The sequence below is a fragment of the Macrotis lagotis genome, chromosome 2, assembly GCF_037893015.1.
Source record: "Macrotis lagotis isolate mMagLag1 chromosome 2, bilby.v1.9.chrom.fasta, whole genome shotgun sequence".
In the NCBI taxonomy this organism is placed as follows: Eukaryota; Metazoa; Chordata; class Mammalia; order Peramelemorphia; family Peramelidae; genus Macrotis; species Macrotis lagotis.
The window spans coordinates 26,778,858-26,791,026 of record NC_133659.1 but is presented as its reverse complement, the minus strand read 5'-3'; the positions used below and the strand labels follow the sequence as shown (position 1 = coordinate 26,791,026).

The following is a 12,169-nucleotide window of genomic DNA, read 5'->3' as shown; positions in this document are numbered from 1 at the left end:
AGGACCCTGAAGGGTGGGTGGTGGGGCACCAGGCCTGAAACCGGAAGGATCTGACTTCTAATCCAGCCTTAAGAGACTTAGTAGCTGTGTGACCCTGTTTCCCTCAAGTTTCCTCATCTGTCAGGTGAACTGAGTCAGAAACAGCAAACAGTCCAGACTCTTTGACAAGAACGAGGTCAAAGGAGTCCAACACAACTGAACTTTAAGTGTAACACAGTTGAGCCAAGTTCACCCAGGTCTTGCTTCTCGGGAGCAAGGATCTGAACTCGGGTCTTCCCATTGCTCTGGGACTCCCCTTCCAGCCTCTTCCACTTCTCACCTTTCCTGGTTACATTTGGAAAATGACGTTGGATAGTTGAGTTGCCTTGGCAGCATTGGCCTTGCCCTGGCTTTCTCACTGGAGCCTTCCCTCCCCAAGTCACTGAGGGTCCCGCCTTCCCAGACATCCTGGTCATCTTCTGCTCTGCAGTCTCCTCCATCTCCATCAGCCTCTCCTGGTCTGAACCATTTTCCAGGTCCTTAAAATGCATCCCCGTGTCCCACCCACCAACTCAGGGGCAGTGATGGCAACAGTGCAGATGGCGGACCTGTCCCAGCTCACGGGATGCTTTCCTCCATGGCCCCAGGTCTTGGATTCTTGGTCCCATTTCACGGTGTGGCCCCATACTGGCATCAGGTCCTCAGGTTTTCAGCCCCCCCAGGCAACCTCTATGTTCAGGGTACCCCGTGGCCTGCATGTAAGCTGCAGGTTCCCCTGTCTGGCTACAAGACCCCAGAGAGACAGGAAACATTGTGGACACCTCAAAGTCTGGCCCCAAGATCCCCAAGCAGTGAGATTGTCTGTGGTTGAAGGACGAGCAGCCACAGGTCTGTGCTGCTGCTGCTCCCCAACGTGGTCCTCCAGATCCAGGTGCCCCCGAACCCACCGCTGATGTCAGCTTCTCTCCTTTCCAGCATCAGTGACCAGAAGGACCCCAAGGACCGGATGGTGCAGGTCGTAAGATGGTACCTTTCTGCCTTCCATGCAGGAAGGAAAGGGTCTGTGGCTAAAAAGCCTTACAATCCCATTCTGGGTGAGATCTTTCAATGCCACTGGACACTGCCCATGGAAAACGAAGAGAATGCGGTGAGCCCTGGGACCAAGCCTGGATCTGGGCCCCAACCCCCCGCAAGAAAGGAAGGCCTCCCTTGGGAGCCAGGCCCTTGTGTGGCACTAGCTTCCCCCTCCTCTCATTTTAGACCAGAGATTCAGCTGAGGCATCTTTGGGGTTCAGGATGGCTTCTGGGGACCCCAGAACAGCCCAAGCTATCATGTTGTGACTCTGGCTGTTGGTCTTGTGTACTGAGAGGGGTCCAGAAGCAAGGAGCCCCTGGGCCTCATCATAGAGGAGGGTCCAGACAGAAGGCCCCAGCAGTGACGGCCTCGGTGTCTGTTGTGCTTTTGTTGGCAGGAGCCGATGTCTGAGGGCCCCGTGCCCTGGGGCTCCAAAAACTGTGTGACGTTTGTGGCAGAACAGGTCTCCCATCACCCACCCAGTAAGTGCCAGCTGTTTCTGGGACCTTCCTCACTCTGGAAGGCCTGGCCCTATAGCTCCATGGCCCCCAGTCAGTGACCCCTTTCCCAGGTGGGGGTGTCTCCTTTAAGGCCCCTGAGAATCAGTGACAGACTTGGACAGATAACACAGGACAATGCCAAGGGAGCGGGTCGAGGGACCCAGACCTCTGGCAGCCTGGGGTCTTCCTCTTGTCTGGGTCCAGCTCACTAGAGATTGGCAGGGGGGTAGGGGCTGGCCACTTGGTATCAGTGAAGTTTCCTTACCTGTTGTGGGGCAGATGGACTGACTGGCCAGCCATCTCTGGACCAAGGCGATGGGGCCAGCTCTTGGGGCCAGTGGTGGCGGCGTGCAAGGCCAGCCTGGGACCCCCAGGCTCTGACCAGAAATGTCCCTTCTCAGTTTCAGCTTTCTATGCCGAGTGCTTCAGCAAGCGGATCCAGTTCAATGCCCACATCTGGACCAAGTCCAAATTCTTGGGGATGTCCATCGGGGTACACAACATAGGACAAGGTGAGGCCCCACCCCAGGCCCCTTTCACTGGCTTTTCTGTTGGACACCCCCAGCCTCATCGGCTTTTCCTGTCTCCACAGGCTGCGTCTCTTGTCTGGATCACGACGAGCACTACATTCTCACCTTCCCCAATGGCTATGGAAGGCAAGTACATGCCTCCTTCTGCCCCCCCACAGCCCGGCGCCCCCGCGCAGGGCGCATCCTGACCCTTTGGGGTTTCTCTGGCAGGTCTATTCTCACAGTCCCCTGGGTCGAGCTGGGCGGAGAATGCAGCATCAGCTGCTCCAAGACCGGCTACAGCGCCAGCATCGTCTTCCACACGAAGCCCTTCTATGGGGGCAAGAAGCACCGCATCACAGCCGAAATCTTGTGCGTGTCTCACCTGCCCCCCATAAACACTCACCCCATCATCTGAGTCTCTCCCACCTCGGGCTCTGTGGGGCCTCGCCCGTGACTCACCTGGTGTCTTTGTCTTTAGCCCTCCCAATGACAAGAAGTCCTTCTGTTCAATTGAAGGGGAGTGGAACGGCGTCATGTATGCCAAGTTTGCCACAGGGGTAAAGTACTCAACAAGTTCCCCCCCCATAGCCCAGGAGCCTGGGGTCCCCGGGGTCCCTGCCTTTGAGAGATCTTGGGGAGGGGGGCTGGCAGTGGGCTAGGAGTGTCTCTATTCTCCAGGAGAATGCGGTCTTCATTGATACCAAGAAGATGCCTATAATCAAGAAAAAAGTGAGGAAGCTGGAAGACCAGAACGAGTATGAGTCCCGCTGGTAAGGGGGCTCCCGCCACCACAGGCTCTGTGCGGGGAGGGGGCACTGAGCACCTCAGAAGGAAGAGTGGGGCAGTGTGGACCCACCCAGGAGGGTCTGGACACTGCTGGACAGATGGACAGATTTACTCTTCCTCCCCCCAACTACTCTTGGGCTCTGGCCACAGCCTGGTCAAGACAGGACACCTCAGGGTGGGACCCCCCATGGGGGCGGGTAGCTGGCTCCCTTGCCCAGGGCGCACTCTAGGCCCCTCCTCTCTCTGCAGCCTCTGGAAGGACGTCACCTACAACTTAAAAATCAGAGACATCGACGCAGCCACTGAGGCGAAGCACAGACTGGAGGAGCGGCAGAGAGCTGAGGCACGGGAGCGCAAGGAGAAGGACATCCAGTGGGAGACCAGGGTGAGCCACCTTCCCCTCCTCGGGGCGGGCTCGTGCCCTGGAAACAAGCTTGTGATGGTTTTCCTTTTCCCTTTCCCTTGTAGTTATTTCATGAAGATGGGGAGTGCTGGGTCTATGACGAGCCATTACTGAAGCGCCTCGGGGCCAGCAAGCATTAACGTCGGAGGAGCGGAGGGCACGCATCCTCCGTGCCCAGCCCGCTGCCGCCACCGCCTTTGCCCTTGCCCCCGTGGCTTTGGGGGGAGCCTCCCTCCTCTTTGCAGTGGTTCCTATCTCAGGGATACTGGACTTACTGATGATGCAGGTGAACAATTAAAGCAGGACACATTTCCTTGACTCTGTCGGCAGTCGCTAGAGCTCGACTTCAGTTTTAAGAATCCATTCAAGCTTTGAAAACATTTCTCCTCACGGCTCAAGCTGTGTGTGTGTGTGTGTGTGTGTGTGTCAGTCACACACGCTCACACTAGCAATCACTCTCGTGCCACTGCCAAGGTACAGGACAGGTCTTACACACTCTCTTGGGTTCTCCCTAGCTATATAAATATATACACACAGACACACACACATATATAAATATATAAATATACATAATGGAAGTCTTCACTTACTATTCTTTACATCTGTAAATAGAGATTCCTTTGGATGAACAGTTTATTAGAAAATTTAGCAAATTATAAAATCAAAAAATCAAAATGTTTTATCATTTCATTATCTCAAAATAATTTCTGTATTTTTATTTTTAAATTGAACTATATATAGCTAACCCTTGGCTATATTTTAATTTCACTATGGGCAGCATCTTAAGGCTTCATAAAGTGATTTTCCAAACCTTTTTTGTGTTTATTTTCTCTGAACCCTGGACCCTTTGGCCATCAGCCCAGTTGGACAGAGCTGGGACTTGACCTTCATACGTCCCAACATAATTTTACATGAAAATGTCACCCACATAGCAAAGCCATCAGGTCTAGAAAATTCTAATTGTTTAAAAACGGACAACCAATTAAAGGTAAAAAGAACCAAAAACAAATAAAGGGCTGTATTTAAAAACAGCGTCGTTCTTCCACAATTCCAGTAGTGGTATTTAAAAAACACATTTCAAATTGCACACCAAATTGCACACCACTTCAGACCAAAGAGATTGCAGTTTATTTGACTATTTTATGGTAGGGGAGAAGGTTAAGAGTTGATGTGAAAGCCCTGATATCGGTGATGGGGATGGTGGAATCTGCCAGGAGAGGAGAGGTTGGCAAATAGGTCAGTTGAGCCACTTCATCATAGAAGGAGTTGGAAGAGTCACAGGTAGCGGAACCATCATCTTCTGTCTCGTATTGTCCATAGCCAACAACCTGAAAGGGACAACAGCAGGAATAGCTTAGGCTAAAAAAAAAAATTGGGAGGGGGGGGGAGTGGCACATGAGGGCTTCAGTACTCACATGCACACTGACTATTTTGCTGTCGCTTCCTCTGTGAGACTTGAACCAGTTCACCAGGTCTACTTTGGAGAAAGACTTGAGAGCTTGAATCTTCCAGGGGAGGAAAGAGAGAAAGGTGGAAAGAATTCAATTGAATGGGCCAGGAGTGGTGGGTCTGGAAGGTTCCAGACCCCACCTCTCCCTGAGACCACCCACCAAGCTGAGGCCCAGAAGTAGCTTCTGCTCACCTCGTGGGCCAGGCGATCAAAGAGATACTGCTGAGTTACTACTTCGTTCCAGTTGCGGTCCACCTCCTCTCCCAGGTGTGTGTCCTCACACTCCTTCAGCTTGATCAGAGCTATGACCTGTGGCGAGCACACATGCACCTGACCCCAGCTCCCAGCCAGCTGGGAAGTTTTGGGGCTCTGCGGCACCAGACCCTAAATGAGGACTGGTTCAGCCCACAGAGGCCCAGGGGGGGTGAAGGAGACTTGCCCAGGCCGTGGATGGGACCCCAATTACCTGAGTATTAAAAGCCTCTTCTGTTAAGTTCTCCATCCTTTCTTCAAAAGAAGCAAGAAATTCCTCTATTTTCTTATCAACAATTTCAGAACTAAAATGTTTCAGAAACAAAGCCGACCTTCAGATTCAAGATCTGGGGCCTGAAGGGACTCGAGGATGGAGTCGGGGCTCCAGGCCCATGAGCCCAAGGCCTCTGCTCACTTGATAAAGCAGCAGGAAGTGGGCTCAGCCTGGTGCTAAGGGAGACCTCTGACCCCTGAGGCCGGCACTCTGGCCTAACCCACGCTTGGAGACAGGTAGCCCCAGGCCCACCCGGGATAGAGCGCACCAGGAACCCCTGGCCCTATTGCCCACTTACTTGAACTTGGTGGCCTGAGTCCCTACAGTGACAGAGAAGCCCAGAATCCCTGATGTGTTCCTGCAGGTTGGATAGACGTGGTACCTGCACCAAGGAGAAGCCTTCATCAGGGTCCAAGATGCCCCACACCAGGACACGTACGCACGCTCACCACGAAGGTGGCGGCGCCCCTCCCCCAAAGCCTTCCCCTGTCCCAGAACCTCCACTCACCCAAGAGTCTGCTTGGTTCGAAGGAAGTCAAAGCAAGGCTCCTCCATGTGCATCTGTGATTCAACATGAGACCCTCAGAGAGGCTGGCCCACCCACTGCCCCCCACCCATCATCCAGGTGCCCAACCTCCTGGCCCCTGGGTGGTCTTGGACTCACCACCAGCAGCTCCATGAGGGTGTACTCCTTCAGGCTTCGGGCCCCCGACTGAAAAGAGAGCTTTGTTAGACCCCTCCAGATTTCAGCACCTGTGTCCCTGCTGCACGCCAGAGGCAGCTCCTCCCTGACCAAGTGGGGCTGGGCAGCAGGAAAGCAATGGGGCAGAGCAGGGGCGGGGTCTCTTGGGGTGTGAGCCAGGAAGCCCTTAAGCTGGCGCCGGATGCCAGAACGATGGCTTGGTCCTCCATGGCTGCCCCCCCAAGACCGCACCCCTCTCTGCTCACTAAGCTTAGAGCACTGGACATCCTCCGGTGGCAATGGAAGCTGCCCAGTCCCTGCCATGTTTCAGCTGCTTCCTTCTCCCACCCTCTTGGGTCTCCACACTCTGCCCTCAGAGCAGCAGCAGCATCCAGGCCCCCTCCTCCCTCAGCCCATGGTCTTCTTGGCTCCCTTAAGTCCAAGTTGCGGACCTTGGCCTCTCTGGGTGACCCCCCCAGGGACTGACCTGGTAGTAAACTGTGACTTCCGAGTTGGCATCTCCTTTGTTAAGGGCCCTCACTTTGCACATGTGGTGGGCGCTGGGCAGCTCGACTACTTGGAACTGAACAGGGATCTCCTTCTCCAGAGGTTTGAAATCCAGCTTGCTAGAGGACGAGGTTGCTGATGAGTCTCCAGCCCCCCCCCGCCCCCCCCCCCCCACAGCCAGGCCTGCTGTGCACCCCTTCCCCCAGGTGCCAGAGATACTCACTCAACCACATACTTCACAAAGTCCATGGACTCCTAGGAGGGGGAGAATGAGGGCCAGTGAGATTTGCTCCCAGTCCCCGACCTGGGCCCCTCAGGGATGCACCCCACCAGCTCCCCCCCCACCCCGTTCCACTAGACATGGGCCCTCTGGGGACACTACAAGATGGGTGCCTGGTGTGTCAGAGGTGCCGTCGGCAAGCCTGGCACATCCCTGGGGTGCAGGGCACCGAGGCGGGTGGGCACGGCCCAAGGACACTCACTTTGCTGGTGAAGTTCCCTTGCACCAGGCCCTCCACAAAGAGCTGGGACTTGAACTCCTTCACAAAGTTGAGCAGCGCCTCCATGGTGAAGCCCCGCATCAGGGCCTGGTACTTGTCAATCATGGACCATCGCGAGTACTCCAATATCAAGAGCCGCACATCTCTGGGGAAAGGAAGGAGAGTAAAGGTGCCGCGGGGGCCACGGCCCAGTCAGGACCCTCCCCCAGCCCAGCCTGGAGGTCCTACTTGGCCAGTGTCTCCGGCTTAATGAGGATGTTGAAGTAGGTCTTCTTCAGCTGCTCGGTGATCATCCCAAAGACCGCGGGTGTCGAATCGAAGTCAGCCAAGTAGTCGATGATGAGCTGAAACAGCAGCTGTGAGAGGGACAACCATGGCCCAGGCCCGTTGGTAAGCTGGAGGGGGCCCCAAGCCATGCTGGTCACCCTCTGCACCCACCCCAACAGCCGGCAAGCAGCTGCCACCCCCCACCCCTTCAATTGTGCCCCATCTGTGCAGAACCAGTCCATCCTCAAACTGCCCTCTCCACTTCTACAACAGGGCTGGGGGCTCTCCAATGCTTTCACTTGTGGGGTCGGCCACAGCCATGGCAACTACAGGCAGGACTTGAAATTCAATAAATATAGGAGCTTTTTAGGGGTGAATTAAATGGTGACCAAATACAGCAGGCCAACTTCTAAGTTTGATAGGGTTAAAAATAGCCAAATAGTTATTGGAAGAAAAAAGGCTACCCACCTGTTCTACCATCAGGAGGGCCAGGCAGGGCCAGGCCTACTTGCCAAGGTCCTTGGCACCCCCAGGGCCTGGCAGACTTGCTCAGGGTCACCAGTGGTGGTCTTTGGGGCTCCTTGCCACCCACCCAATGCATTTTCTGCCCCAGATTTCCTCCATACTTTCTTGCCAGAAGGATGAAAGCCCTCCCCACCCCCAGCCAGGGGCATGTCTGCTCCTTCAGGGGTCTGGGGTTTTGTTTTTTAAACCCAAACCTTAGCCTGGTGAGAGTACAAGGTCAGGTGAGAGAAGCCAAAGGGCCCAGAACTGCCCCCTACGAGGAAGGTCTCACTCCCTTCTGATTCCCAGCAGAGTCAGCAACAAGAAATGGGGACTAAAAGCCACAGGACAACTCCAACTGCAGCCCCCTCCCTCCTACAGCTGACAATCCACTCAGCCCTTCCTCCCTTGCTGGTCCTTGCTGCTCCTCTGCCCCTCAACCCCCTTGGAGAGAGCTCAGGCCATGAAGTGTCTGGAGGGCAGGGGTGGGCATGTGCCTCTCTGTGACCCCTAGGACTTGGCACAGGGCCTGGCCCTGTTGCTCCCAAGATGATCCATCTCAATTCACAGCTTCCCCTCCTCCTCTCCACTTGCTCCCCCCCCCCCCCACTCCATCGACCCACACAGACTGTCCAAGGCCTCCCCTTCTTCTGGTCCTCTTGCTCCCCTGGTGCGGGCCTCCTGCCTCCTGCCGTCCAGCCACACAGGAGGCCAAGGTGCTGCCCAACCCACTGCCCACAGCGGGAGAAGAGGACAAGGCCTGGAGCACAGGGAGGCCTAGGTTCTAGTTTCACTTCACAAGTTTTCTTCTTGCCCCCAGCCCCCAGGATGGAGCTGAGCTGTAGGACCAAGAGCAAGCCCCTCCCCATATGCTGGTGTGCCTCTGACGCTCCTCTTTCACCCCCTCCCCCTCCCCTGGTCCCCACAGATCATCATCTCATTCTTCACTAGCCTCACTCAGTGGCCAAAAATTCTGGTCTCCCTCAGGCCCCCTACCCCCCCAGCGCCCCAGGTACGCACAGGTAGCTTGTGGTTGAACCCCTTCACCCGCACGATCAAGCCGTGCTCGTCGGCCACCAGCTTGTACTCCAGCTGGGCCACGTCTGCTTCGTATGCAGGCTCAGCCAGGTTGTGGGTGAGGATGTTCACAAAGATGTCGAAGAGCACCACACTAGAGGGGCACAAAGGGACATGGGAGCTAGGTCAGCCTCCGCCGGGTGGGGGGACAGATCAGCAGGCTCACTGGCTGCCACACAAAGACTGGCAAGGCCATTGCTCCTATGGCTCCAACCAAGTCACCGAGGTCTGAGAGGTCCCAGCCATGACCATATTGCCCAAAGAGGGAAGAGGCTCAGATACCTTCACCCTGGCCTCCAGACAGGCCTTTATTTATCCAGTCACATCTCCCTTAATATCTACTACATTCTATTCTTTTTTGAACTTTTAGATGAAGTATATTTTTGTCAACAATCTGCCCTCTAGGATGGAGGGACAAACGCCAGCTGGGCAGGAACGAACACCCACCTCAGAGGGCAATCAATTTTAAATGTTCCCTGGGCAGAGGATCTTAAGAGCCTCCGACCCACCACAACCCGGCAAGAGGCCCCTTGGGAACTGTGGCTGCAGCAGGCCGTCCCAGGCTCCTGAGTGAACTAAAACAAGGCCCACTTTGGCAGGTGCCAACCACAGAAGGACTCACTGACCAAGGCAGGCTACTTTTAAAGGGCATCCTGACTCTGTCCTTAGAATCAGCGCTTCCAGTTCTCCACAGACCATGGTCATGTGCTCTTATTAATCAGATGAAACACATCCAGCCCCCCTCCTTACCCCACCCCCAGGAAAAAAGCAGCAGGCTTACTTGGAAGCCGACCTCTGGATCAAGGGTGAGATGAGGTGAAAGCGGATATAGGCTGAAAGGAAAGATGAAGATCATATCAGTCACGAAGAACTGCTTGGAGACTCCAGATGATTCTCAACAATACCAAATGATCGAGCATCCCCATTTTAAGACTTGTGGTTGGCCATGCTCCAACGTCAGGTCTCAGAGGGAATCCTGGAGCCTCCAAATTTATGCCAACAAAGAACAAACTCCAGTATTTTGGGTGGTGGCGGTGGCAGCTCCAGCAGAGGAGGAGGAAAGAGAGGAAGCAGGGAAGGGAGCAGATTCTAGCCAACATCTCAAGGGTCTTTGAGGCTATGAACATTATGAGAATCCTGAAGCTGAAAAGGGTCCCAAAGGATTGACGCCCAAGTTGTCCTGCCCACCACACTGAGCTCCAACATAGAGGGCTCATTCCCAGCTGCCAAAGTCTTAGGCTCATGAAACCAAGTAAAATCCAACAGAAACCTTGGTCCTTCTGCTTATGTTGAAGGTGGCAAAGAATCACTGAGTCCCTGAACTGTCTATAAAAGACAGAACCAGTGTTCTATCACAGTAAGTGTGAGTGCCTTGTCTCATGTCTAGAGTCAAAAGCAAGAGATGAACCGAATCACAGAAATACTGAGGTTATCCACACAAATGACCCCAGCGTCCTAGCTCAACAGGAGAAAGGCTCTTCCCTGAGGCTCAGGTGGACATCCTTCAAGAGACAAGAGTGTGGAGAGGTAGCTTCACCATCCAAAGGCAATAAACCCCATCATGTCCCTTGCTGCACTCTCAACGGGCCTTCCACAACCCAGCTTCCACCCTTGCCTCACACTTCCCACCTGCTATCTGGCATTTCAAACCTTGCATACACTGGCTCTAGTCTACCTTTCTACAGTTCAGGCTTATGAACAAATTTTCAATCAAGGGGACAAGTAATAATGAAAGCAGTAGAACATTATGAAAGGTGCCCAGCTTCAATTTGCTAATAACATTTATTAATAATGTTCCTTTAATACAACAAAAAATAGGAACAAGGAATCAATTATAGGTCAAAAGTTCTAAAGGTAGAGTCTGGGACCTTTGAATCAATCTGTTTCACTAGCACTGGTTGGGTATAACCCTATGCCTTATTTTATTTAAAGATATGATTCAGGGGCAGCTAGGTGGCGCAGTGGATAAAGCACCGGCCCTGGAGTCAGATGTACCTGGGTTCAAATCCGGCCTCAGACACTTAATAATTACCTAGCTGTGTGGCCTTGGGCAAGCCACTTAACCCCATTTGCCTTGCAAAAACCTAAAAAATAAAAAAAATAAAAAAAAAAATAAAGATATGATTCAGAGAAGGAATCTGTTTTAGGCCTCTCCTGCTCCCTTCCTGGAGGGGCATCAGACACAAAGTAGGCTGAAACAGGACCAAAAACTCTGAAATGGTCAAGGTAATGCTCAATTGTAAACATGAGCAGCTTCAAGTTTCTCTTTCTCAACTAAGGAGACACTGTAGAAACAGATCCAGAAATTTGTTGTTTTTCAATTGGAAGATGTTTAAAGCCTCTACAATGAAAACAAGTAACTTTAGAGTAACCTGATTTCTTGTGTTTTTTTTCCCCCCCCAAAGAAGTCACGTGAATAATAGGCTCAATTCTCTCAGGAGCAGCAAACTCTGGGCTGGATTCCAGCCAACTGAAAGGAAACCATCTGAAAACAATTTGTTTCCTCAGCAGCCTTTGTTTACTTCCTCAATCCATTTCTCAGGCCCCTCCCCACAGTAGCCCCTTCCTGCTGCCCATCTCTAGTTACTCCAATGACAGGCAAACAGGCAGGGGGAAATATTCCCGAAAAGTCCTTGGAAGGTTCTCCAAACAATTTCTGGCAACCTGAGCACATTTCCAATGGAAAATGAGTTTCCTTCCTTTTGCCTCCCAACCCCTGAACAAATGATGAAAATGGTGTCCTGGAGACCATTTCCATGGCCTCCCAACTGCCTTCACTTCCTCCTGCTCTCTTACCTCTTCCATCCATGCCCAGGCATGGCACCCTTCAGGGGGGCACTAAGGACTTCCCAGATAAATCTTACACTCCTCCTCTCACCAAATCAGTCTCGGGGCCATTCCCAGGATATCACAAGGCATCTGAAACACTGCCCTCCACTGAACAAGGGAAGAGGCTTGAGGCAAAATAACTAGCCCGAGAGCACCCAGCTCCTGCGGCTTCTGAGCAAGCAGAGTGGTGGACCTTGAGACACTGTCCAAGGCAGGGGGTGCAGACAGAGCACCTCCCAAGACCTACCAACCCTTCTGTCCAATGACTAAACAGCAAGCATGTCTGACAGCTCATTTACTGTCCTTACTTTAAGGACTGATACTTTTTTTTTTTGTGCAAGGCAGTGGGGTTAAGTGGCTTGCCCACGGCCACACAGCTAGGTAATTATTATTAAATGTCTGAGGCCATGGGCTTGATACTCTTGAAAAGGTGTTAAAAGTGATCCATGGAGGCAGCTATGTGGCTCAGTGGATAGAGCACCAGCCCTGAAGTGAGGAGGACTTGAGTTCAAGTCCAGCCTCAGACACTTAATAATTACCTAGCTGTGTGGCCTTGGGCAAGCCACTTAACC

General features: G+C 53.2%; 2 protein-coding genes across 15 annotated transcripts in view; one reads left to right on the top strand and one right to left on the bottom strand.

Moving 5' to 3' along the window:
* The window catches only part of OSBPL9 (oxysterol binding protein like 9), a 136,321-nt gene extending 132,748 nt beyond the window's left edge, over window positions 1-3,573 (top strand). For all 14 annotated transcript variants that reach the window (XM_074221469.1, XM_074221465.1, XM_074221457.1 and 11 more), the window contains 9 exons: window positions 955-1,126; window positions 1,452-1,536; window positions 1,956-2,066; window positions 2,147-2,210; window positions 2,295-2,435; window positions 2,545-2,623; window positions 2,745-2,836; window positions 3,102-3,237; window positions 3,321-3,573. In XM_074221469.1, coding sequence (XP_074077570.1) covers window positions 955-1,126; window positions 1,452-1,536; window positions 1,956-2,066; window positions 2,147-2,210; window positions 2,295-2,435; window positions 2,545-2,623; window positions 2,745-2,836; window positions 3,102-3,237; window positions 3,321-3,395 — 955 coding nt within the window. In that variant the 3' untranslated portion in view covers window positions 3,396-3,573. The remainder of the gene's footprint in view (window positions 1-954; window positions 1,127-1,451; window positions 1,537-1,955; window positions 2,067-2,146; window positions 2,211-2,294; window positions 2,436-2,544; window positions 2,624-2,744; window positions 2,837-3,101; window positions 3,238-3,320) is intronic.
* Window positions 3,574-4,360: 787 nt separating this feature from the next.
* The window catches only part of NRDC (nardilysin convertase), a 67,448-nt gene continuing 59,639 nt past the window's right edge, over window positions 4,361-12,169 (bottom strand). The window contains 13 exon segments of the mRNA XM_074221454.1: window positions 4,361-4,583; window positions 4,671-4,760; window positions 4,898-5,014; window positions 5,172-5,262; window positions 5,530-5,613; window positions 5,740-5,792; window positions 5,896-5,943; window positions 6,401-6,539; window positions 6,644-6,675; window positions 6,903-7,065; window positions 7,149-7,276; window positions 8,712-8,862; window positions 9,550-9,601. Of these exon segments, the coding sequence (XP_074077555.1) occupies window positions 4,383-4,583; window positions 4,671-4,760; window positions 4,898-5,014; window positions 5,172-5,262; window positions 5,530-5,613; window positions 5,740-5,792; window positions 5,896-5,943; window positions 6,401-6,539; window positions 6,644-6,675; window positions 6,903-7,065; window positions 7,149-7,276; window positions 8,712-8,862; window positions 9,550-9,601 (1,349 nt within the window). The 3' untranslated portion in view covers window positions 4,361-4,382.